Source organism: Megalops cyprinoides, chromosome 2 (genome assembly GCF_013368585.1).
Source record: "Megalops cyprinoides isolate fMegCyp1 chromosome 2, fMegCyp1.pri, whole genome shotgun sequence".
Classification (NCBI taxonomy): Eukaryota; Metazoa; Chordata; class Actinopteri; order Elopiformes; family Megalopidae; genus Megalops; species Megalops cyprinoides.
This window is the reverse complement of record NC_050584.1, coordinates 23855210-23882256: the sequence shown is the minus strand read 5'-3', so window position 1 is coordinate 23882256 and position 27047 is coordinate 23855210. Positions and strand designations below refer to the sequence as shown.

Genomic DNA, 27047 nt, shown 5'->3' with positions numbered 1-27047 from the left:
AGGGAAAATAAAGCATTGGTCATAGGAAGCAAGTAATTAATAGAGGCCTGGTCACCCTGCGGACAGGTGTGGTCACTGAAAGGTGAGGTTTCCATCATGCATCAGAAGCATAAGTGTGGAGGTGGACAGAGGGCCGAGGAGTGACCGGCCGCAGATATTTCACTGCGCAGAGCTATTCATCACAGCCGAACATGTGCAATCCATTAAAAAGGGGAGTTTGCAGGAAAGAAAGAGAGAAAAAAGCCCTAATCCATTTTGGAATGCATTCCTTTATAGTTTGGGAAAGGGGCAGATAATTGGATATTGCTTGTTCGGGAGCCCCATCTGGCTCAATCCAGGCATCCCTCATAGGTTCACTGGTGGGGGGGGGGAAGGTTTGAGTGGGGAAGTGATCAGAAACCTCAGTTTATTGTTTGGTGGGGAGAGAGCGGAGGCAAACACATTAAGTTCCAGAACTTGCAAAACAAACAGCCTAAGAATGCACAGATGACACGGGGCTAATTTCGTCCGGGATGCTCAGGGTTTGCTTGTTTGTCTATTTCAGCTGTGAATGGGTGTATAAATGGCAACGTAAATCAGCAAAGCCAAACAGGAAATAACCCAAAGGGGCTGTGACATTTCAAATGAACCTCGGCTCATTCTGCGGCACTGTTGCATAATATCATTGTGATGGACCCTTTGAGGACTGACACACTTCCACTGTGGCTCACTGATCCACAGAAATGCACAGAGAACTTGGGAACTTGAAGCACTACTTGGACTTATTTCATGCAAGTAAAGTCTAATCTAATTTTGGATTTTAATGGGGCAGTGTATACTTTTCCCATGATAAGCCAACGATAAACCAACAAGGGAGTTTAATTTGATTAGGCCTCTGGATAATGACAATCACAATTTATTTGCCATAGGGCAATGTTATAACCAAAGTGAAATTTTCAGTAGCGATGTAAAGTCCAGAAAAAACTAGCCAGTTGGGGAAAAACTGGGAAAACATATTCCCTGGCCTCAGGAAAAGGTGGCCAAGAATCATACTTGGAAAAAAAAAATGAAGAAAACAAATGGGGCAACAGAGTGAAAACAAGGCTCCATGTGATTCCTAAGTATGTGCTTTTATAAGTGGGTAATTTCATGGGTATGTGAAGGCTGTTGTATAGGCTCTTGCAAAACAAAATGCAGTTTCTTTCAGGTAGAATTTGGAGGAAAATGGCCGACCCTATTAAACATGTTTTATTTAATGTACTGCAACATTTGTTTTTAAAACAATTTCAATATTAAAAACAAATCGAGGATATATAATTGCGCGGATTTGTGAGATTTGCCAGTGCCGTTTTGTAAAGAGTAGCATGGACAGATGGCAGAGAAATCTGGGCCCTACACCGTACCTTCTACTACGAGACCAGATTGAACTGGCCCGTTTTAGACATAACTACAGCCTCAGGCAATAACACCCCCCAACCCCCCTCACAAATGACCTGGAAATGGTACTGGAAAGCGCGTGTGATCGTATCACAATGACCTCACCCCGTGTTTTGGCCAGGACAAGGAGTCAGACATCGCCTAGATCTGCGTCAGTCTGTTGGTAGGGGCGGGTGGGGTGTGGGGCATCGCCTAGATCTGCGTCAGTCTGTTGGTAGGGGCGGGTGGGGTGTGGGGCATCGCCTAGATCTGCATCAGTCTGTTGGTAGGGGCGGGTGGGGTGTGGGGCATCGCCTAGATCTGCGTCAGTCTGTTGGTAGGGGCCGGTGGGGTGCTACACACATGTGCCGTGCTGTTTGGTCTGCAGTTACAGCAGAGCATTTAGCAGTGGGGAGGGGGAGGCGGTTAGCAGACGGCGGGTTAGCCAGATCCCCGGCTGCATGTGCAGAGGTGTGTGTGGGCAAAACCGCAGACTCGAGAGGCTGGCTGGGATTTCAAACGGGGCGCAGTGATCCTCTCCTAAATCCAGAAGCACTATCCACTCCTAAATCACCCAGCATTAACCTGCGAGGGAAGGGTTTTCCCTTTCTGTCTGCCTCGCTTTACCTGGATGCTTGTTTAGAGAGGCGTAATCTGGATTAACTGGGGCTTTTTTGAAACGGGGATATGACTGAACTAACACTGATCCACAACAATAAACACACAAAAAAAAGAAAAAGGTTTCAGAGCTTTGGGAAGACAACTGGCTCTTAATGAATAAATCGAATCAGTTCCAATGAATGTCTTCACTGAATAGGGCTGCCTGAGTGTTACCTCGTTCACTGCTGTGGAACTGTGTTAAGATGGCCTGCTAATGATGTTCAGATATCACAGCAAGCTTCTTTTAACATACTGAGTTACAACAGCTCAGTTACGCAGGTGTTTGGTAGCATCTTAAATCCAGAAAAAATGTGTAGCCGGAACTGCTTCCTTTCTTCTGACATTTCATATCACCATTTAAACAAAAGCATGTTGTCTGTAGGTATTTTTATTAAAGAATTCAATGGCATTTCAGTATCTTTTGTTTCACTTCAAGGCTTGTGTAAAGTTGGACTGTTGCTTAATGTCTGACAATGTAGTCTGCAAAGCTCCTGTAACTAGCAAAATAATCCACCTCATTGATAAGAAGAGTTTACTTCCTTGTTCTTGACCAGGAACACTTATCCAAAGTAGGCCACGTTCAGGTAAATGCCTTGATGACATCATTGGGTAAGAGAGCAACATTGAAAGGGTGTGAATGCGCTGCATCTTTATCTCTGTAGGGTCCTGGAGTACTGAACACTGCCTGAAGTATTTTTGGGAGTCAGGAAACATTAATCGTGCAAATATTAAGGTTCAAAGCTTGCTGCAGGTGTGCCTTGACTTTATTACCATGCGTTTCCCTCGGTAATGTGCTGCGTTCCCCCTTGACTTGCTTTCAAAGGATCAAACACTAACTGCCATTATCTCCCCTTTTAATTTCCGAAGCTGGGCTTGGCTTCCCTTCCGCACGTTTTCCTGCCAAACCACACTTCCCCACGGTTGAGGGGCACCTGGTTGATGGCCCACGGTGAAAAGCACCTGGTAGCTCTACTCGGGTTTTCCTCCTGTTATCGGTATTCAGGTTTGATCCACCAATCCGCTTCCTTTGATGCTGATGGCCGTACACAGGGGGCCTATCTCATGACCGCAGTTACATGCGCAGATGGCTGCCGTGATTGTGACATTGCAGGTCACAGAGAGGAGCGTGACCTCTGCTGTTTGCCTGTGGCTTTCCTCACGTTTTCTGTGATGGTCACCAGGTTTTACTTGTCTCTCACGGGCACTGCCTCTCAGCCGGTAGACCCTGCACCCCTAGGCTGTAAACACCACACCTTGCTCGCTGATTCTGAAAGATGCTTACTTGGTAGTTTACATTATGTTTTAATTAAGTGGTTCCCACAACAGTTTCTCAGTGGAAAAAAATGTTGGAAATACTCTTTGCTCTTTTGCTCTTTGCCATGGATGACAAATTACCCTACAAAACTCAGAATAGAAGGTTTGTCTTTAATAGGAGGAAAGCCTTGTGTTTCTGTTGCTGTGAAACCACCATTGATTCCCAGGTTTGTAACTGGCTGGCAGCAGCAGCAATTCAGGTTAAGTGCTCTGCTCTAGGGTGGAAGAGTAATGTCCCACCCAGAATTCAAATCTACAGTACCATTACAAAGATTTAAATGCTCTTTGAAATTGTAACATAACCGCACCATTTGACTGGCTTTCTGATGGAAAACGTGGCCAAAATAGTTTCATGGGTGTCATTGCGAAATTCTTAAGATTACACAATCGCATGTTCCAAAATGTGAGTGGCGGTGGTGGGGGAGGCCGAACAGACATTTGCCTGTCACAGACTACACACTGATCTAATGTCTTCCTTTGCCTGCTGGCAGATGGTACCCACAAGGCAACGCGGGATCAGGTCTGTCTCCTCAAAATGGAAGACTGAAAGGAGGTGCCCGGGCGAGGGCGTGATGCCTGGAGGGGTGTTACCGTAATGAATGATTCTGATGCATATTTGAGCTCTGCTGACTGTGCTTATACAAAAACATGTTCCTGGAGGCTATGAGTTTTGGAAGTGAAGTGGCTGAGACACCTTAATCTCCAGCATCTGCCCACTGGCCTGTTGCAGCTTGTTGAATGGATCCAGCGAGCTTCTGGTTTTTTTTCTCTCTTTTTTTTCTTTCCCCCCCACTCTTTTGTTTTCGGCTTGTGTTACGGAGACCTGTGTGGGCTTTGAACACCTTGCATGGGGACTGTTTGTTCTTGCCTTTCAGGGAGAAATATCACCTTCCCCTAAAAACCAGCGAAGTGTTTGACAAGAAGAAAAAATGGAGAGTGCAGTAGCAGAGCTGCACTCTAAGGAGAGGCTTTTTTTTTTGCCTGAGTTGCGGGACAGAAGGCAGGTTTTTGAATTCAGCTGTGTCACTGTGGCATTGTCACAGGTTCAATTAGGACACAAAACCACCTTTGTTAATTTTCCATCTGCCTTGAACACTACACCAATAACAGTGGTGATTACAATGAGATTAGAAATAAGACTCCAGAATGAGTACTGGTAATATGAAGTCTTTTGAAAGCTTACAGTTGGTAATAATTATATCACAACACCACATTTCACGTGGTGAACGTGTTTGAAACACCCAGTCTGATGTGCTATTCAAAGAGAGTTGAAAATCCTCCGCAGGATACTAAAACATTAATGGATCTACCTGCCAGAATGTGAAACACACTGAACAGGCATTAGAGCTGGAACCTGCTTTGCAGGACCATGTTAATTTCAAATAGCAGTTCAGTCTGTCACATGGGGCATAATTTTCATAGTTTTCAACAGGACCATTTTGCCATGACAGTGTGTATCAGGACATCCAGTCTACATTGTGAAGTTGCACATGCAACTGTTGTTCATCAGAGGTGGTGCTTCACCATGTCAGGAGTTCTGTGAAAATGTAGATTACAGCATGTTGTTTCTTTGTCATTTTTTTGTGATCTGTGCTACTTCACTAGAGACTGTTGTGATTTATGACTTTTTTGTGCTTTTAAGATGGTGCTTGCTTGTTGTTAGAGATGAATTGTTTCACCTTATGTATCTTTCAGAATTTGTAGGACTTAATCTGATGACCTTGAATGCATGTACCAATGTGAAACTGTAATATGCATTTAATCACTTGATTCATGTGCTTGTCTACGCAATACCGCAGGGTCCAGTCCATTTTGGATTCCCTCCGTGTTGACCTCAGCAACATTACTCCCATATGGCGACAGTGTAGCATAGTTGTGAGGAGCAGGACTCGTAACTCGAAAGGTTGGCAGTTTGGCTCCAGGCTGGGGCACTGCTGCTGTACCCTTGGACAAGGTAGTTAACCCAGAATTGCCTCAGTAAATATCCAGCTGTATAGATGACTAACGTAAAAAGCTGTAACATATGTAAGTCGCTCTGGATGAGAACGTCTGCTAAATGGCAATAATGTAATAATGTAATCTATTGGCTTCTCTGCTTCCAAACACACATTTCATTCAGCATTCAGTGGCCTCAGCTGCTCAGGAAATTGCCCGGTGCAGACAGCCTCTCTCGTCTACTTCTCATTAGCTGTTGTTTGGAGGATTTTTCTTCACTTGGTCTCTAGCACCTTTGTCACTCTCCCTGACTCTCCTGAGAGACCTGTGTGGCTCCACTCCGAACCTCCGGCATCTGCACCAGCGCCGAACCCCCTCTCACACTGACTCCATTCACCCCCCTCCGAAAGGCCGTCGGGGGCCTTCTGTCTGCCTCGCCGTTTCATTACCAGCTCCCCGTAGTTCAAAGTCAGTTTAAAGGTGCGTGACCCGGCCCTGCCCGGCCGAGCCGAACTTAATTAATGGTCCTCAGTCAGCCTCCGAGATTACAGAAAGGTAAGGTAAGCAAACAGGGCCTAAAGCAAAATAAACGGTGATCCCGAAAGCACACAGAGCCTTCCTTGCAGCTCCAACTCGCCCAACTCACGCGGTTCTGAGAGTTAGGGAGGTTGATGACATGTAGTTAGCGCCAGATGAGAGGGGTGGTGAAATTACTCTGTGTGCTGAGGTCACCGGCAGATGAAGTGTTTGCAGCTTCACCCACACACACACTTAAAGGCCAGGACTCGTGGGAATCCTCACTGTATTTAAGTGCTTTGAGTCTCTCTCGCAAAACAGAGGAAATCTGACAGAAACAACAAAGAGGACCATGTCTCCCTCAGCTTCTTTCGAAGGATTCCCTAAATTCCAAACTTTGATTTCGACTTTCGCTTTTCAAAAATTTGGCAGAAAACTGTTCCTCTGGTAATCCGCTGTAGTGTATTAAAGAAAACAAGAAATATTACCACTGCATACTTCACACATATTCATACTGCTGTGGTACCAATGTAGTCCGTATTATGAGCTAAATTCTGTCAGTTCACATTAAAATGAGTGTTTTAAAATCCAAAAGTTCCAACATTTAAACCACAACAATTTTTGTTTTCCCTTCATGCTTTAATGAATGAAAAAACTTAGAGAAAAGCAGCACTTCCTTGTAGGGGGGTTGGACTAGGCCCCTGGCAGCCCATAATAATTAGGCTCTGTTGTGAACAGCTCCACACTCAATGTCCCTTTGTTTTCAAAGATGAGCGGTGCTTTCCAGCACCTATTTTTGCGTATGACAGACAGGCACCACTTCAGTGTTTGTGAAACCTAATGTTTTTTTTTGCTATCCTTGGTGGGATGGGGGGGGGTGGGTGTTTTGGGCTGCGATTGGGCTGGCGACCCTCTGGGCACATTGACAGATCAGCATGTACCATGCAACAACACCCCACGGCTGTCCCCCCCCCCCACCCCTCCAAGGATGCTGGGTAACTGGCAGCCTGCACAGTGGTCAGAGCTTTAGAGAGACATTTCCCACAGAGGCAGGCGAGGCAGAGCACCCGCCCGATTTAGCAAGAAAAACAAGGATGAGTAGATAAGGGCCTGGGGAGCCTCTCACCCGCTGAACAGGAAGCTGGAGCCAAGGGCGGGGGAAGGGGGGTCCTCAAACAAACCCCACCTTTCTGGACTGCAACTACACAGCCACGTCCAACAGCTGGGAAGATGGGCCTGGGATGGGCTCTGTGTTTGCATGCTGAGAGATGTTTTGTGAGGAACACGGGAAGGAAATGCGTGACATTTGTGCAGAGAAACAAAATCTGAATTGTTTTAATGCGTATCTAAAAAGTTCAGGAACATGATGGTTTGGCTGTACTGTTAACAGGCCTCTTCTGGTGTGTTGTTTTCAAGAATCTAAAGGTCCAAAGAAAGGTTTTCTCCATGGCTTGTTAGATAAATGTTAAGATCATCAGAGTTCTCCCCACAAGTTTTCTTGTGTAGTGCTTGTTCCAGATCTCATGATGCATGTCCTGACAAATGTGACTTTCTTTCATTATAGTTAACACCATATCACAGTGAGCAGTAACGATCATTATGTAGTCTACATTATGACTTTCGAGTGATTTACAAATATGTCAAAAACACAAATCTCCATAACTTGCCACTTTCTGGTCAGTGCATTTTTCCAGGACATCCATAAATTGTTCAGAGGTTTGGCTACTGTCACAGTGAAGTGTCTTTTTAATTATAGGTCTCATTAAAATATACACCAAAACATAACAGGCATTGGACAACTCTTGGCGCTTGAGTGTAGCCATTAAAGATATTCCCAGCAGGTAGCAAACAAATCAATATGTTTCCCATCTCTCTCTTTCGGGCTGTGTGCAGAGGAGCAGCTCCACATGTGACAATGGAGGAAGGATATGAACTTGACCTGACCTACATCACGGAGCGCATCATCGCCGTGTCCTTCCCCAGAGCCTGCTCGGAGGGGACCTACCTGCACAACCTGCAGGATGTCACGCGCATGCTCAAGTCCAAACATGCCGACAACTACCTGGTGAGAGGAAACCGAGCTCTGCCAAATGTGGACTGTTTACTCTTCCCGCTTTAAACGCTGCCAAAAGATTTAAACAACCATTGCTTTTTTCATAATTCACTCAGTAGTATGAGTTTGGTGACTGTTGAAATTGATGAAAAATGGGCAGCAATTTACCAGCTGTCTAATGCCACTTAATTTCAGTATCATTGTAACCCTGCTCTTTGATCCTGCATAATGAGCCACACACTCTGCTGGAAGTTCAGGTCAGCACCACTGTATTAGCATGTTATCACCCCATAAACCTGAGATATACAATAAAGCTCAAGAAAAATATATTTGTAACTTTTGAAAAAGTAAAGATTGCTTAAATTTGTTTGTGGGAGGGTTGCATAAGCACCAGTGTCATTCTTCTTTTATGGTTTCTGGCAGGTTATCTGATATGAGTGTCTTTACTTACACTGCGTATTCTATCCGTTTTAAGGTCGGGGATTTTTATGGAAGCTATTCAGCTTGAGTAATGTGTGACTTTGATGACTCACCTGGGATTCAAATCCATAAAGAGTGTCATCGGGTCATTACAATGTCTTGTGTGTATAACCACTGCTCCACTGTGATGAATGGCTGATTGTAGATGTATATGGCCTGTTTAAGGATGGCCAGATGTACAAACCAGCAGTCATTGGGTGGAGCTGAGAGCCTTAAAAGTCCTTTTCTTTTGAAGATGGGTCCACACTTTTCTGTCAGAATTTGTCCAAAGCTCAAATCTTTGCCTGTCAAACTTCAAACTGGGGGGCTGTCATGCCGGAGTAGAAATGCATTTTTTTGTGACTTCAAATAGAGGATAGGCACTTGACAGTCTCAGAAAAGCACCTAGGAAACTAGTTTTTTCCCCTTTTGAAGCAGCCCAAGAAGCCTGCTGCCCCTTCTTGCACGAGTTCATCAGATCCTTTTTGCTACTTGTTGTGCTCCGCCTGACTCCCCCAATCCCCTCAACCTACATTCCTGCAGTGTGGGCCTGCCTGGAGGGACGAGTGCAGGCTCCACACTTTTTCACCTCTTAAAAAGGCGCATTCTTAAGTCTCTCTCTCTCTCTCTCTCTCTCTCTCTGTCTTTCCATCACTCAGGTGATTAACCTTTCAGAAAAGAGATATGATCTCACCAAAATGAACCCCAAGGTAATTGTCACTTTTTTAAAAGTCTTTTTGATATTCATGAGACAATTACAGTGCATTACATCAATGTATTACAATGCATTACAGCAGTGATACCTGCATGAAACTGCTCAGGTAACTGAACCTGCAATATATATATATATATATATATATATATATATATGTACATTTTGATATATATATAGTTTTAGTATGTTATGCACCTTAACTCCTTCAGGCAGCTAAAACCTTCACCCGGAGTTCATATGAGCTTATCTTCAGTGTATGATTTTTGATAAAAAGAAGTTTGGCCTAATGTGTTATCGCTACTGTGGGATGACTGTATGTGCAGTGTGGAAGATACAAAGCAGCCAAAGGAAAGAAGGCTAATTTCCAGCAACACTTTATCCCATAGGCAAAAATGAAAAGCATTATGAATTGATTTGTCACTTTAATCTGCCGGCCAGTGCTCTGAGGTCATAACCTTGCCTGGAGGAAGCAGAGAAACTTGCAAGTTATTGTTTACTGACACGGCAGCTTGCTTAAACTTGGCAAATCTCATAGGCGTTTCCAGCGTGGCCCCCCGGAGGCACCCGCTGGGGCGTCCCCTTTAAGGTGGCCGAGGGGGAGAGCTTGTGTGTTTGGCCCGGCGAGGGTGCGAGGCATTAGCTCTGCTCTGTTAGTTCCTCTGAATCGGGGCCCGGTGCCGTGTTGTTGTTTCAGACCATGGACATGGGCTGGCCTGACCTTCACGCTCCTCCGCTGGATAAGATCTGCACCATCTGCAAGGCCATGGAGAACTGGCTCAACGCCGACCCCCAGCACGTGGTGGTCATCCACTGTCGGGTGCGCACTCCCGCCCCCACACTCCCCACCCCCACACCCCTCTCCACCCCCCCCTGATCATACACAGCTCTTCCCCTACTGTTGCCCTCTGCCTTTCAGCTGCTGATTTAAACTTTTGTTGAAAAAGGCTTTGACTTGACATATAAATGCAAGTACTAATGTTTTGCAGTGCAAGTGTAATATTGTATTTCATTCCTTATGGTGAGTGCTAAAACACTTAGTTGCTAGAAACCTGCCAAACTGTTTGTTAAGAAAAAAAAAGGACGCTTGCATTTTGTTATAAGTGAAAGTTAATGACAAGCATTGATTGAATGTAGGTCTTAGGTGTGTAGTCAGCCTAAGCTACAATCCACTTTGGGTTTAACTTTTTGAAGCACATTGGAAGTGAATGCTATGTCTCTCATCTCTCACAACCCTCCTGGGTGTCTGCATGTGAGAAATCAAAAACATTTCTAAATGTGTCAGCCAAAGGTAAGCTCTCAGCACAAATCAAGAGGATTGTATAATGCCCCCAGGTCTTCTTTCAGTCCCACCACTTTGTAATTTGTTCTTAAATCTGTGCTGGGAATTTGAGCAGAGGTAACGTGTTTTCTGACTTACACACACATTGTGATTTGAAATTAACACAATCTTGAATCCTAGCCTTAATTTTTCCCCTTTTTACATTCAAAATGATTGTTAACATTAATTATGTCAATGTTTGATTTCATTGTTTGAGGTATTACACAATGTATGACACATAGTCATTTGAAAACCCTCCCAGTCAATGGGTTTACTTAATTTTATTTTGGGCACCCACATTGTGGTTAGGTAGACCTTAGTGAAATGCACAGGGGTTTCATTGAAAAAAAAAATGAATGACATGAATTTTAAATGAGGTTTGACTGAAAAGGCAGACAGCTATATATCCACATGAGTTTCATTAAAACAAGCTGTAAAAAAGAAGACTAAAATTACTTTGCGACACTGATATATGTGAGAACATTTTTGGCGGAATATTTCCCATTGTGTCGGGGTACTGGCGGCCTTGATCAGGGGTCACTGGGGTTTGTTCTTTTTTCCTCCTAATATAAATTGCACCCAACCCGTGCATCACTCATGTCCTTTTTTTTTAAACAAATATAGTTTCAAATTCTCTGAAAACAGTAGTGGAGAATGTATTAGGTTTTCAAAATATTTTTGTAAATGCCAGTTACCCAGCAGAGTAGATATATGACCATATATAATGTTGAAACCACACTAGATTTACAATAGTGGACACAACCCCCTTGTTTTAGTTACTGGATTTACAATCCAGTACAAACAATGATTTACAGTTATATTGCTATGAGCTTACTGAAAAAACAACAATACCATAAAGCAAAAGAACCAAAAAAAAGGTGAGTTATTTTAGTGATGACAAGCAGTATTTAACATGTAAGTCAAATCTTTTTGAAATAGATCATTTCTTAACGTTAATTAGTTTGCCCTTAGTATGATTTAAACATATTAAAACTCGTCTATCACACACTTGTGTTGGACTCACAATTAGAAATAGATTTCCTTCCAATTACAATAGAAAGTATTAAGTTAAGGGGGACTTTTTAGTTCAGTCTTTTTGAACATCTCGTATTTTCCAAAGAATGTGTTGAAAACCTTAGCAAAAGCATTTGGTTGGGTGCACCAAGCTTACGCATCTTGCTGTGTTGACTAAAAGAGCTTGGCACTGTCTTAGCCAGACAGCTTGATTTGATTATACATGTATATTAAAATGCAACATTTGAATAGTCACAGAGGATAGCACATGAAAGTGTTTGTGAAGACACCCATTTCATTCGCGGTCTTCTGGAGAAACAGTTAACACAGTGGGCTTACACACATTGCATAGTAATCACAGTAACCAACGCCAGCCAATATTACAGGCACAGCTCATATTACACCCATAAAAAGGGGATTCTTAAGAGTTGCTAATACAATTAATAAAACTGATACATCATTATTAATAAAACAATAACCGTATCTCTAATGTGGTCATTGGGATTCTCCTTAACCTTCCCTGGAATGATTCTTAAAGAGGAGGTTTAGGTGTGGTTGCCAGTTTAGAGAGGTTTCTTTGTCTGGGGATTCCTCTTTGTTGGTTTTGTTACCACTGGAACAGATGTGTAATGCAGGGAAACTGCCTTCATTGGGATAGTATATGTATGATATATCGCTATAAGAGATCGTTTTCATATTTCAGAGGCTAGGGATGTTAGGATGTTAAGATGTTACTTGTGCTTTAAGTACAAGTACTTAATGTACTTTAAGTGGTCAAACCAGACATAATCATTGACCTACTTATTGATTAGAGAGTGATCAGGTAATATAGATGAATTATTGAATTCTAAAACTGAGCCATCTCTTACTTCTTCCTGTAGGGTGGTAAGGGCAGGATTGGAGTGATCATCTCATCCTATGTGCATTTCACCAACATATCAGCCAGGTAACCATCTTTGCTTTTCTCTCCATCAATATTGACTTAGAAAGCTTTACATGCCCTTCTGTGTGACTGTATGATCATTTGAAAAGATGAGCCACTGTCATTAATTACTGGGACAGCAGCGTGGCGTAGTGGACCAGGACTCATAACTGAAAGGTTGACAGTTTGATTCCTCTTTGGGACACTGCTGTTGTACCCTTGGAAAAGGTCCTTAACCCCCAGTTGCCTCAGTAAATGTTTAGCTGTATAAATGGATGTAGTTGTAGCTTAATGTATGTAAGTTACTGTGGATAAGACCGTCTGCTAAATGGTAATAATGTATTGTACTTCCTCTAAGAGAACAGAGCTTGCAGGTTAACATTTACCTCAAGATGAGGAAATTAAAGGTAATCTGGGGGTAATCATTCATATGCTGTTTCTGTTCTTTGCATCTGAGTAATACACAGGTATCTATCAGTAACCATCCATCATTACTAGTAAGATTACTGCAGGTTACTGCATAGGTATGGTGAAATGTAGACTAAATTCACTCCTAACACATCTGTAGCTCACAACATCTTGTAGATCATTATATAACATCTCCATACAGTTGAAGTTACTTTCAACTGTTTTACTATTACTTTGTTTTACTCTTTTACTTTGAGGACTTAAACCTAATGTTATCATTAAAGTCTTTTCAGAGTAAGTAATGCACAGGTAGTATGGATACGCTGGAAAAAAAGGAAAGTTAAAGTGAATGACAGACAGCCGCTATAAAGTTAAATTAAGGAGAGGTAAATGAACAGACTTTGAACCTAGCAGGGAATGCTTGGGAGGGATTGTGTTGCCACGGGTTACCCGTATGGGGAAAACACATGCTGTGACTGTCTGCACGTAAAGCCCTAAGGCGACATTCCACGTCAGTTCCCACGTACCAATACATCAGCCATTAATAAGTCTGGGATGCTAATGACGGCAGACTGCCCCACCAAACACGGCTCACAGAAGCTTTCTTCTTCTATTTTCTTTTCGCAAATATTTGATAGGCGCAGGCGGATAAGCGCCCCCTTGTGTATGTGTGACCCATTGTATGCAGATGGTTCCAAATAAAAGCAGAGAGAGATTTGAGCTGACATTATTAGGGGCAGAAAGATGTGTGGGTTTCCCCCGTCCTCCTGCTATGTGTGTAAAGGATTATGGGATAGGTCACAGAGGGGTCAAAGGAGAAAGGACTTGAGCTGTTGGGGAAAAAGGAACGTTTACCTAAGTTATTTTCTTGTTTCTGTGGTGATCTGTGTACACTCTGCCTTTGGCTGTGTTTGATTTGCTTAAGCTTCCCGTGGTAACACCTTCCCCCTCCTTGCTCCCATTCTGATATCTCTTATCTTTCTTGTGACCGCTGTTTCTATTGTGTGTGTACCTGCCTCTGTGTGTGTGTGTACCAGGCTGTGGGTATGTGTATGTGTGTGTTCCTGTGTGTGCGTGTGTTTGTTCCTGCTTGTGTGTGTGTATATGTGTGTGTATGTGTGTGCGTGTGTGTGTGTGTGCTGTGTGCCTGTGTACGTGGCTGCTTGCGTTCATGTGTGAACATGATTGCGTGTGTCCGTGCGTCTTGCTTGGTCTCCAGTGCTGCTGTGAGATTAGTAAAGTTCAAAGAAAGATAAGAAAGGGCTGTATCTCCCTTCTCTATGTCAACACCTTCAGCCTGTTACGCACAGCCCCAGCGGCATGTGTCTGACAGCCATCCCTCTCCCTCTCTCCCTCTCTCCCTTTCTCCCCCTCTCCCCCTCTCCCGCTCTCCCACAGTGCTGAGCAGGCACTCGACCGCTTCGCCATGAGAAAGTTCTACGACGACAAAGTTTCCGCCTTAATGACGCCGTCACAGAAGAGGTGAAGGTTTCACTTCCTTGTGTATTAATGTTTCTTGCTTTTGGTTGAGTATCTACTACGGTATGCACAGGGATATCTGTCCATGTATGTATGTATCTACATAGCTATCTATCTATCTGTCAAAGTGGCTGTCTGCCTGCCTGAATGGGCCAGTATTTTCCCATAGGGAACTGATACGTGGCACATGCAGTCAGTCAGTGGGATTGTTGAGGGAGAGGTCAGGTCTCAGGATTCAGCAGTTCAGCTCCAGTGTCACCCCTAAATCATCAATGGCGCCCACCAGGTTGTCTGGTCCTCTCCTCACAACTCTCATCTTTCGATGAGAGGTTCAACACCTGTTCAGCCCACATCTATATGTCTCCTTTAAACATTTGTGGTGTGAATTATCGCAGGCTTGAGAAAAGGATGTTTCAGTCCTAAAGAAAGTGTTACACGTGTCATATGTGTGTGTGTGTGTGTATATGAACATACTATATTACCAAAAGACACATTAAACTCACCTTAACCCTAAATTTATGTCCTGATATACAACTGGATATTATTCAATATTCATTATATATATGTGTGTGTGTGTGTATAATATACAGCACATTATTAATTAGCAAATATTCTGTATACTATATCAATATAGTAATAGTAATAAGTGAAGGGAGTGATATATTTATACAAGAACTGAACAGTAACCTAACTGTACCGATATTTTCACCCTCTAGTGGTAAAATGATGTCATTGCCATTACATTGGTGGGGAGCTGCTAAGAGTGGGTGTAGATGAGTGTGTGAGGAACACAAGCATTGCCAGGGCTGCTTCTTTCAGTCATGACCGGAAAGAAAGAAATCAAACTCTTGGGTTCTGTTTCAGGTATGTGTGGATCCTGTACAGCCTTCTGACTGGCTCTATGAAAATGAACGCCTCTCCTCTCTTCCTACACTACGTTGTTCTCCATGGGATTCCAAACTTTGACAGCGATGGAGGTGAGCAATTTTTATCAAGCTTTGAAAACTGCTTCCTTTTATAATAGACAGCATAGGCGCCATGACTTAGGGGTCATGTGACTGAGGTTTTTAAATTTGAAGAGGTTAGTAAAGTGGATTTCAGAAGGTACTTCAATTTGAGCAGCTCAGTACAATGAGAAGGCATAGGTGTACATTACCAAATAACTAGCTGTATTTTGCAGTGAAGCGAGGAAGTATTTTTCAAACGCTTATTATTACAGTTACTCATAGTGGAAGCATAGACCCTTGACGTGTCTGAGACCAGTCTTGACACAGTGGTAGAAGAACTCTAGATTTCAGTCAAAATGACAAACCTGGATTTGGCTGAATGTTTGTGTCATTAAACTTTATTATGTTTTTTGATCTTGAGTGTATATTTAAACTTAAAGCAACAGGATAGAGCAGTATCCTGACAGGAATTCAAACAGTCCTTGGATCAGGTCACTTTCTCTTCCTCATGCACTCCACGCTGCGGTGCTGGCCCAAATTTATAATAAACTTCCAGAGAACCTTCACTCTCGCAACAACGCAGGAAGGCCCTTTGCGAGCGGCACTCTGGGAGCTCCACAAAGTCACGTTTGTGGCTGAGACAAATGGCCGCATCAAGAGAGTTAGGTCGATTACATCTGCTCGTGAGACTGGTATAAAAGTGGTAGGACCGACGCCCATTTCCCACAGAAACGCAGCATATCTGTGGAGGAAACCCTTTGTTGTATCAGTAGGTTACTGCTCTAATAATACTGTTTGCGGCCAGGTAACTTAAGAAGGCACTCATGATTTCATTCATAGAGCTAATGTGATGTCTAGGGGGCAGTGATTCATGCTGCATTTTCCCCAGTTGTAACGATTCATGAAAAAAAAAACATTCAGATATTCCTCGTACATCTGAACATCTTTTTTTCCCATTGATTGTTACAAGTGGGGACAAAACAGAATGCAGTGTGGATCTCTCTCCCCCTGATATCACTTTAGCTCTGTGTACTGTGCTTCTGTTGTTATTTCCTGTTTCATACTTACAAAATTTTGTGAATATTTTGACACAATCCAACGCTGCTGAAATGAGTTATTGATGTTGAAGATCAGTCTCAGTACTGCTCTGTTTTAATACATTGCAGAGCCCATCAGTGGTTTGAGAGGTTAGCGCTCTCTCCAGGCGAGTTAACCAGACAAGTAACAGACAAAAGCTCCCTGAGCTCATTAGAAGAGACTAACAGGTTTAATAATATAGTTTTTAATAATATAGTGATTGCCCACATACACCAAGTGCCTGGATAGTTTTAGCTTGAGAGGCAATTTGTGTTGATTTGGTGGGGTTTGGCTTCCACACCAGTCATGGGTCAGAGAACAGGTGTGTTCTTTAGCATCTGTCATTTGCAGGACACTTGAATTCCGAGTTTATGGTTATCGTTAGAAGGAGGACAGCTCGGCTCAGAGTACGTATTTTATACACAGTGGTGTACAATTCCACACCACTCTGAATGCACCAGTCATGTTGAAACTACACTTGTGTGCTATTTCTCTGGCAGTTTATGTCAATAGAAAAAAAGAGATTTCCAAAACTCCAGTAAGTTGCTAATTAGCTATCTGAATGAATTAGAAACATGCTATCTGCCCAGTCCTTAGATACAGTTGAGACCTTATTCCTCAAGGTCACTACTTTCCAGTGGAATGTTAGCTTTGATTACTTTCTCAATTCCACCAACAGTAATACAAAAAGAAGGCTGTTCTCAGTTCTCAGTTAATATTGTTCACAGAGGAGATGTTTTCTATATTCTTAAATGTTTAATCAGTTATATCTTTCTCTGATTTGCTTTTTCACAGTGTGTCAGCCGTATTTGAAAGTGTACCAGGGAATGCAAGCTGTGTACACATCTGGAATTTAGTAAGTGTGTTTAATATTCAAATGGAATCTGAAGACATAACATTACTCTATATTTTTTTATTTGTGGTGATTTTATTAAAGGTTGTTTTTGTGTTTTTGTTCTTGTGTGAATGTGTGTGTGTGTGTGTGTGTGTGTGTGTGTGTGTGTGTGTGTGTGTGTGTGTGTGTGTGTGTGTGCATGTGTGTGTATGTGTGTGCGCACGCGTGCATGTGTGTGCATCTCAAACACAGCCACATAGGCCCCGGAAATAAAAGCAGAGTGTGTCTCGCCCTGGAGCCAGCGCAGCTGCTGAAAGGTGACATAATGGTGAGTTTCTGGACTAATGCAAGAAACCCCAGCATAGGGCTTAATTCTGTCTTTTGAAACATACACCCTGGCTGAAGTGCGTTTTACTGCATTTGCCTGCAGCTGAGCGCTTACTCAAACCCAGGTGCATGTGAGAGTGACGAGAGAGTCAGTAGCGTTTGCCTCTGTACTCCCACGATGTGTGCAGTGTTACTTTATCTGACTCTCTCTTTTTTTCTTTGTCTCTGTGGCAGATTAAATGTTACCATAAAAACGTTCACACGTCAAGCCGGGAGGTAATTTTCCGCCTCCAGTTTCACACAGGCACGGTCCACGGAAGCAGCCTCGTGTTCCAGAAAGAGGACCTGGAAAACGCCAACAAAGGTACGTACATGTGCCCTTAAAAAGGAAGGAAAAAAGAGCTGCTGCCTCACTTACAAATACTGACAGCATTAGGATGTAATATTTATTAATATCAACTGTCAGAAATTGAAGTTATCTTGTTGCCATATTAGTATGGGTAGACCAGTTAATGTCCTGTTAGAAAATGATTTTCATCCAATTTGGGTTAATCTTGTACCATTAAATTCATATATCATTTCGGTTTGACCACAGGTCACATTTTTTAGACAGCTATATATTGTAAATGACGCAAATAATCAACATGTGAAAACTTTTTCTCTAACTGAATTACTACACAAAGACAACAATATAAGTAATGTTACTGCAGGATTGAACCTGGTTTGTATGTACTCACACACTGTTTCATTCAGAATAAACATTGACTGCAGTGTTTCACCTGTTAGCAGTTAGGATACTGTTTGCTGGCCATTAGAGGCATGAATTTTTGAAAAAGTAGCAAGGTGACCCTATAAACGTGTCATCTCATTTGCTTTTCATCCTTGAGCGAAGCTGTGGAATCCATCAGTTGATATCACTTTATAATTACAGGAAGCGGAGACACGCTGTATTGTATTTCTGAGGCAATGTGTGGTTAATTGCACTTACCTTCTTGTTAGTTTTAAAATTAATATGATCACTGGTAGCTTTGTTAGCAGGTGAATAGTGGAGTTGCAGACAGATTACCAGATATTCAACTTTTGCATGCCTTCTGTCTCAGCATAGGAGGTTGTTGTTGGTAGAAGCAGGTTCTGTCTGCATTGCTACACTAGCTATGGATGCTATGTTTTAGACTACACCCGATTGAGAATGTGATCTAAAACAGAATGTCTATAACTAGTGTAGCAAGGCAGAATTTCAATGGCAGAGACAGAACATCAGCTGACTATCTGGATAATGCATTGAATATCTGTGGTGTGCTTATGAGGGCTCTGCACAGGGCCCAGAGAGGCCCCCTTACTCTGACTTACTATGCAGGCAGTGACTGCCTCAGCTACATGTTTATGTGACCTTGGACAGACTGTACTGAAATGAACCAGGCAGTCGTCACTTCCTGGGACAGGCTGAATGAAGTCAAATATCCAGGACGTTAGAGGTTACTATGTTTCAATAAATGCTGAGAAGGTCACAGTTTTTTAATGCAGTAACTGTGGAAGGCATTTTTCTGTGGAAAACACAGGGACTGTATTTCTGTCTTTGTGCTCACAAAGGACGTGATCATTTTTTAAGCTGTTAGTTTTAGCTGAACTTACAGTGTCTTAAATACAAAACTGTGATGCTGGATTATCTTTTAATTTTTTTCATTCTTGCGTATGTTGTCCTACCACCATGCCTCAGTCCTTTTATATTGACATTCCAGATCCCAGATTTCCAGATTACGGGAAGATTGAGCTGGTGTTTTCAGGAAGTCCGGAGAAGATTCAAGGTAGTCCCTGTATTGCCTGTATTGTACTGCCTGTTCCCTCCCGCCAGCATTGTCCCTTTCCACTCAGGCAAATCCTCCATGCATCGCTCACCCTGACACTCATCGACGGTGAATCCAACGACACGAGGCTGCGGGCTGTAGTCATCCTCACACAGCACCCTGGACACATGACCACATAAGGGCGATGTCTTAAAAGCAGACAAAACAATGAAGGCACTCTCTCTCTTCTTACGGGGGGAATGTTTGTGAACTTAATGACAGGCGTAAATGCTTTGAAATATTTCAAATTTGTTTGCAGATTCTGTAAAACAGAATGATTTGCAATGCCTTCAGTTTAACAACATACACACAGTATAAATATTTGCCCAGCTGGATAATTTTTTACTGGAGTAAATGAGGTTAAGCACACCAGCAGGGTTCTGCCTGGGATCCTATCCCACAATCCTCCAGTGCCTGGAGTCAAGCGCTCTAATCCTAAATTGCATGCGGAGAGAAGGGCAAAGCACCGGGGAGTGTTTTAACCCACATCCACCAGGAGGGGGGATCGAGAGAGCGAAACAGCTGGACAGGAAAAAATAAAGGAGTATCATGGTCAGCAATCAAACTAGAATGCAGATTTCAGATACTGTGTCGAAAAAAAAGATGAAAGCCAGTTCTGACCACTCTCCTTTAATCTGTCCACAGCATGTGCCATGGTGCAGGGGTCTGTCTGTTTCCATGTTCAGTTTTTTAGTAAATGGCATGTTTGTCAGACAAAAGAAATATCTGCATTAATTTGTCAGGATGTGCAGTGCACTTCTGAAACTGTTCAACTCCATATGATGTCATACTTGTTTTTCATGGGGCAATTTCTGGAATTTTTTTGAAAGATGAAATTCATAATGATGATAATACCAGTCCACCTGTATCAGTTTGGCAAAAATGTATGAACTATATATTTAATGTATATCCTGCACTCTAACACAGACATATCAACTGAATTCTATCCAAGAATTGCATTTAGTTTACTCACAAATTTTTACTGAAGCAAAGCAAGTGCAACAATATACAGAATTGAAAGAAACCCTCTGGTTAACCCTCCAAGTCCAGTTCCCTAACCCTTATGATGCTCTGTTGCCCAAAATACACAGCAAGATGCCCAAATGTGTTGTTCCAACTTTTTTCAGTTACGGGAACTATTTTAATGATTGGATGTGAGATGATGTTACTGATTCTGCAGTGGGTAATCAGACACTGCTGTGGGTGATTGAGTGTACATAACTGGCACCAGGCGAGAGCAGGACTGAAATGAGTTTGCCCTGGAGCTGCCCTGTTTACCTGTTTATGTGTCTGACTGGGGCGTGTGCTCTGTCGGGAACTGTATGTTCCTGGATGATCCGAAATGTCTCCTGAGACTGGGGCATGAATGTGAGACGTTAGGAATTGGTATCCTGAAACTGTGTTTGATCCCCTGTCGCAGGGTGTGAGCGCTGGAGGAACGGGCCGGATGTGACAGTAGACTACAACACTGCTGACCCTCTGATCCGCTGGGACTCCTACGAGAACATCACCTCCGACGGTGAAGGTAGGGTACATTACATTACATTAATATCATTATCAGCAGGCACTCCAGAGCGACTTACATTACAGTTTTATCCATTTATACAGCTGGATATTTGGCAATTGTGGGTTAAGTACCTTGCCCAAGGGTAAAACAGTGGTGCCCCAGCAAGTGTGTGTGTGTGTGTGCGTGTGTGTGTGTGTGTGTGCGCGTGCGTGTGTGTGTGTGTGCGCGTGCGTGTCTGTGTGTGTGTGTGTGTGTGTGCATGTCTGTGTGTCTCAAACAGTCACGTAGGTACAGGAAATAAAAGCATGTATCTTGCTCTGGAGCCAGCCCAGTTGCTCTTTACCACTACACCACACTGCTGCTCCATGTTCTGAGTGCCAGAATAGCCTTCACCGGATATGGCTCCTTTGTATTACACGTCAAATGTGAAGAGTAGACAACCGTTCATTATAACAGTGCCAATGAAAGTTCCCTGAAACAATTCCATCACCCCAGGCGAACGCTGAAAGGAATGCCTCACTGCGTCTCGGCACGGAGCTCTGTCATGTCTGCCTCCGCTTTCTCTGGAAGTGACCAAAACTTACCGTGACGACTGACTAATTGTTGTAAATGTCAGACTGATTGTGTTTGATGACAAAGGGAGAGATATATTTATGGTATTATGGCCTTAAGGCGCAGAACACAATATATTTTGTGTAATATATTGCCTGTCCGATAGGAGGTGCTGAGGAGACAGTGTTGCAACAGCATCAGTCTTTTATAGGAGATGTGTACCTGCCTACCTAGATGTGGAGGTGCAGTGTGTTGTGGACTTTTACTGTTGTTTGACAACCTTTTTTGCTATATGTCCAAGCAGACCCGAAACTGCATTAGTGTACCTTTCTCAGCATGTATCTGCAATGTGACAGCTGTGTCAAAGGTATGTTCTATTAGCTGGCCAGAATGTTCGTCTGTTAGATGCATTTAGTTAGGCTTTTCTTGTGTAGACATGCTGTCACTGGCAAACAGATGGAGTCAGCATACCTCAAGTATGTTATAATAAACACACATACACACACACACACACACACACAGACATATCAGCACCAGCAGTTATTACATTGGCACTGTGAAAGAAGCAGAGAGTTTGGATTGTTTACTGCACTGTGCAGTTACAGTAGCTTATTACAGCTCAAACAAAACAAGCCCTGAGCGTTCTGATTTGCAGCCGAGGAGTGCATGACACTTGAAGAGGGTGGCCTGCTGTTGTTGTTGTTGAAGCGAATGGGTGTTCCTCTTCGCATGCTCCCTGCCTCTCTCTCTCTCTGTCTCTCTCTCTCTCTCTCCGGGTTTGTGGGTATCCATCGCACTAGGAGCCCCGGAGTTGCACAACAGCCCGGGCGTCTGCCGGAGCCGTGCGGTCACCCGCGGCATGCCGCGCCAGGTTTCTCTCTCTCTCTCCTCCGGGCTTGTTTATTTGCACTTCGCCAAACAGGGGCCGAAAATAGAAAATATGGAGATGTTTTCCAAAAAAAAAAAAAAAAAGAATTCTTGGATTCCAGCTTTTCTGTAATGTGTGGTATTTTATGTGTAACTACTGAATCCTGGGAAGTGTTTTGGTCATAAAACAGGCGCAGATTGAAGAAAAAAGAAGATAAATTGAGGGATACACCGACAGCAATAAAAAAAGGAACTTGCTTAATTGTTTTCTCAAACCTTTTTAGTTTTTCTTGTCAAACCTTTCAGGTTTTTTTCCCAAAGTCCTTAGACTTTCCTGTTGTGTATTTATAAACTAAATGTCACACGTAAACATTACGTTTGAGAGGGAGAGGGTAGCCGGCGCTGTTGGAATTCAGCGGGTACTTACTTAGTAATCAGCAGGGCACGTCTGCTCCCTTCAAGGACAAGTCAAACAGTCCTTTGTGATGAGGGTGCAGGAGTGGACTCATGAGTAACAGACAATGGAGGCATTATGAGTTCCTAAGAGAAACAGGAGCATGATCGAGTGAAGTAACGGTTTGTCTTGTTTTAGGCCTAGACCTGTTATGAGGACCAAGGCCTATTGAATCTGACTACACTGTGCTCCACCCTGAGTGAATGACACATTTAAACAAGTCTCATGGTTTTTCTTCTTTTACACATCTCACTGAGTTCCGCAGTCACTGACATTAACTGGTAATACTGTCCAAGATATGAGAAATGATGGTTAAATTGAACCAATGTTAAATTGAACCAATTTGTTACACAGACAACCTAAGGTATTGCGAAATGGTGCAAAATCTATTATTTTGCACCATTTTGCAGCATTTTTGTTAGTCATGTATTTAAAAACAACTCAAACATGAGTCTTTTAGCATTTAGTCTAGCAAACAATCTGTTAACAGCTGAAGCAACAACGCTAGTCCAACAAAACCCCCATAAATACTATGCCTGGAGGTAGGTGTTTTTGAGTGAATAACACATACAGATTTAACCCCTTACTGCACCATTGGGGCACTGGCAACCTCTCTCTTCTGTTATTGGTCCATCACAGATGCCCCTTTTCCACCAACGCATTTTGAAGGCCGGTTCGGAGCCAGTTCCTAATCTTCACTCCACCCTCCCACCCCCCCATTCTCTCCCATGTAATAACATATACCTGGAAGCTGCCGTGATGGTTGTGATCATCACAAATTATCGCAGCCTGCCTGCTTCCTCACATCAGACAGCTCACACGTAGATGCATCCCAACATTCCGCCCCACCTGTCCTTATCGGTTTGGGAATGCAGGTGGAATGCACCTTTGCAGAATTCCCATTGGCTGGCTGTGATTGCGAAAAAAAATGCAGAATCCGTAGGGCTGGGGGTTTACTCTATGACTCCTTTAAAAACACAGACAGATAGCAGTGTGAAAACAATCAAATGCGCTCTTATTGAGGGATGGGGGTGGATGAGGTTTGGTGGTCTTGGTCGCTTGTAAGTGACCGTCTGTTTTCGTTTTACTCAGCTTCAAACAGGTGTGCCCCCCCCCCCCCCCCCCCCCATCTATAGCGTACATACCTTTGAACAGAGAGCAATGAGGACAAATGGAAGTAATGTGATCAACCATTACAGTGTGTGAGTCTGTCGGAAAAGGATTGCACTTGGATGCTTTGTAGGGCTAAAGAGCTGTCTAGTTCAGACCTGAAACAGATATGGTGCCAGGCTTGGGGGGTGTGGATGCGGTTTGGGGGGGTGGGGGTTAGGTTAGGTGGTCGTTCCTCATGTATCACACGATCTAATAGGTGTGTAAATTCTCAAATGTGGCATGAAGGCCCGCTGGCCCTCGACTCTTGTTTTCCCTCTGCTTGCTTTGACTTGAATAACACAACAGTCATAAATTATGCTTTCATTTTGAAATGGATAAACAGGGCGTTGCTAAATACACAGGGCCTCTGAAGGGGGTTGGTGTATGACTCCCCAAAGTCTGTTGGATGCTGAATTCCCAGGTTAGCTTCCCCAAGCCAGCTCCGCTCTCAAGTATTTCAGAACAACAACAACAGCGACAAAAACATAAAGGAAGAGCTGAAACAATTGGTGAACCCAGCAATTGAGGCCTATGCACATCTGGTTTTATACCAATGCTAAATATGTGCGCGGCAGCCATGTAATTTTGCGATACCTAGACTTTGGAGAAAATCTGGCAGCGTTTCAAAAACAGCCCAACGAGACAGGCGACATCGCTCTAATTAAAGCGCCAACTTTTTACTGTGTGAAAAAAGGCCTGGACCAAGGAATGTTGTTTTCTGCTTCAGACAGATTTGTTTTAAGTTTCTCTCGCTCTGTACTGTTGTTGTCCTCTCTTGTTCTTTACCTCTCTTTCTCTCTTTTTCTCTTTACCTCTCTGTTTCTCTCTCTCTCTCTCTCTTACTCCCTCTCTTTGTTTCCCTCTCTCCTTCTCTTTACTTATTCCTCTCTCCCTTTTCCTTCTCTTTCTCTTTTTCTCTTTACCTCTCTTTCTCTCTTTCTCTCTCTTTACCTCTCCTTGTCTGTCTCCCTTTTCCCTTTTCTTTCTCTTTCTCTCTCTCTCTCTTTCTCCCCCCCCCCCCCCCCCTCTCTGGGCTCTGAGAGAGTTCAGATTACATCTAACCTTACTGCCTGCTCTCTGGGGGCTCCACCCCCATGTTTACATTCCCCTTGCCATATTTGGCCAATTCAAGGTCTGGTGTATACATCCCAAACACCTACCTCCTCAGCTCAGAGAGCAGGAGTGACAATGCGCCCGGCCCCTGTGATGTCGTGTCACCAGACCCGGCCGGCCACCCTCCTCCTCTCTCTCTCTCCTCTCTGTCTGTCCAAAAAGTGTTGCCGCGGGCGTAAGAGGCACCGCGCGGTTACCTGCACCTAATGAAGCGGTAAGAAGTCTTTTCTGTAGGGGGAGGGAGATTGAGAGAGGGGGGAGAGAGGGCTGGTGGGTAGGGGGAGGGAGGGGAGAGCACAGGGGAGAAGGGGAGAGAGAAAGAGAGAGGGGGGGGACAGAGCAAGAGGAGAGAGTGAGAGAGAGAAAGACACTCTGGGGAACTGTTATCACATTGTGAGAAGGAATGCGGGCGGCTCGGCTGTGTGGGGCTGCCTGAGAGCGAGAGAGAGAGGAGTGAGAGAGAGGAGCTGCGGGGAGCGTAGGTGCCTCTTGGGAGCACAGCGAGCCCTCCTCACTGAGCTCGTCCAGCTTGCCGCCTGCCCGCCCGCTCTCTGTCTGTGACAAGGAGTGTCAGTCGCCGGGGGCTGACCTCGGCCACCCCTGGAGGTGTTTGCCTAGCTGCCGCGGACTCGAACGTGCGCTTCAGCAAGTGCTGGCTGAAGTGGTGGGGACTAGTGGATGGAGGAAAGGGGGGGTCTTTTGTCATGCGTGTCTGGTATTTGGAATTCATAGCTCCTGCTAGCCTGGGAGGCAAGGGCTTAACAGCGGACTGAGTCAGGTATGTTACTCACATTGCTGTTTGCTGTTTACTGGTCAAAAGAGACAACAGGACGGGATTTAAATCCTCCTGTTTCTTTCTGGCTGACAGCTATTGATGACAGTCGTGACATATACAGTGCATACTTCATTAAGTCCAAGGCTGGCGTTCTTACCTTAGGAGCTGTAAACGTCTAGTTCTGCACAGCCATTTTCCATTATTGTGGTGAGCTGATTGATATTCTTTTAGGGACGTATATATTTTGACCCAAGTGTTTTATGATATAGGAGAGGTTTAACGGAGACATTAAAAACGAGCTTTGGGTCAGATGTTCGAAGCTCTGTTAGCTGCACTGTAAAATTACTCTCCCTCGGTTAAAGGTCTAATGTTGAAGTTGAATTGACTTTGAAGAGCTGAAGACCTGAATTTCGTGAACATTCATAGCATGTTTTTCAACTCTAGTTTCTGTAACAGTGCCTCAGAAAACACTCCTGAAATGTTTGATGCTTGGTACACAATATGTTGCCTGATATACACTTTCCTTGTGTTGTGTTCACACAAACATTCAGTAGAAACTTCTTCAGTGAACATTGTAAAGTGGACACAAACCACAAGAGTTAACAGCTTGAGACTCTGAATGAAATAGGCATTGGACTCCTACTTTAAACAGAGGAAACCTGAAGTGAATCTCTGTTCACTGGAAACAAAACCTGTGTGCATAATTTGTGGTCACGTTTACCTTGGTCAGTTTGCTTTAGCCTGCAGTTAAAATATGGAGGTCAAGCCTTCTTCCCATTGTAGTTTTCATTGTGTGACATATGTGCGAGGCTGTTGGAGAAATTTCATTGATGAATTGCCTTAGTTTTAACAAGCATTGCACCACAGAGAGTTCGGTTCTGATTAGTCCCATAATTCTTCAAATGGTCTTGCATTGAGATGGAAATGTTTTCTGTTAAATAATGTCTTTCTGACTGGAGCGATTATACCCATTAGATGTGTTTATGGTGCCCGTATGTTCCGCCCGAGTCGTCCAAAGGCGGGCTGCTGGTGCGTAAATCTAAACACTGCTGATTGATGGAAGCAGGGGACATTCAGGCGTCCTTTGATTTTTCCACAGGTCTCTCAGAACGAACAAAAGCACAGCTTTATCTTGATAAAGGTTGCCTAGCAAGAGCAAGCCTTTCTGTGCTACGTTTTGCACGTGTGGGTGCGTGTGTACGTGTATACATGTGCATCTGAGTGTGTGTGTGCTTATGTGCATGCATAAGTGTGCTTATGTGTGTATATATTTGTGTGTCTGTGTGTTTGTGCTTGTGTGTGTGTATCTGTGTGCATGCGTACGTGTGTGTGGGTGTTTATGTGTGTGTGTGTGTGTGTGTGCGTGCGTGTGTATGTGTGTATGTGTGTGTGTGAGTGCGTGTGTATAT

The 27047-nt window shown here is 43.6% G+C and overlaps 1 protein-coding gene across 1 annotated transcript in view; it reads left to right on the top strand.

Annotated features, from left to right (window-relative positions):
• si:ch211-191a24.3 (tensin-3) overlaps positions 1-27047 on the top strand; it is a 69171-nt gene that overhangs the window by 977 nt on the left and 41147 nt on the right. Inside the window, exons 2-12 of the mRNA XM_036517408.1 lie at positions 7714-7885; positions 8992-9042; positions 9742-9864; positions 12261-12325; positions 14108-14191; positions 15053-15165; positions 17008-17068; positions 17300-17375; positions 17609-17738; positions 19114-19179; positions 20639-20743. Coding sequence (XP_036373301.1) covers positions 7736-7885; positions 8992-9042; positions 9742-9864; positions 12261-12325; positions 14108-14191; positions 15053-15165; positions 17008-17068; positions 17300-17375; positions 17609-17738; positions 19114-19179; positions 20639-20743 — 1024 coding nt within the window. The 5' untranslated portion in view covers positions 7714-7735. The remainder of the gene's footprint in view (positions 1-7713; positions 7886-8991; positions 9043-9741; positions 9865-12260; positions 12326-14107; positions 14192-15052; positions 15166-17007; positions 17069-17299; positions 17376-17608; positions 17739-19113; positions 19180-20638; positions 20744-27047) is intronic.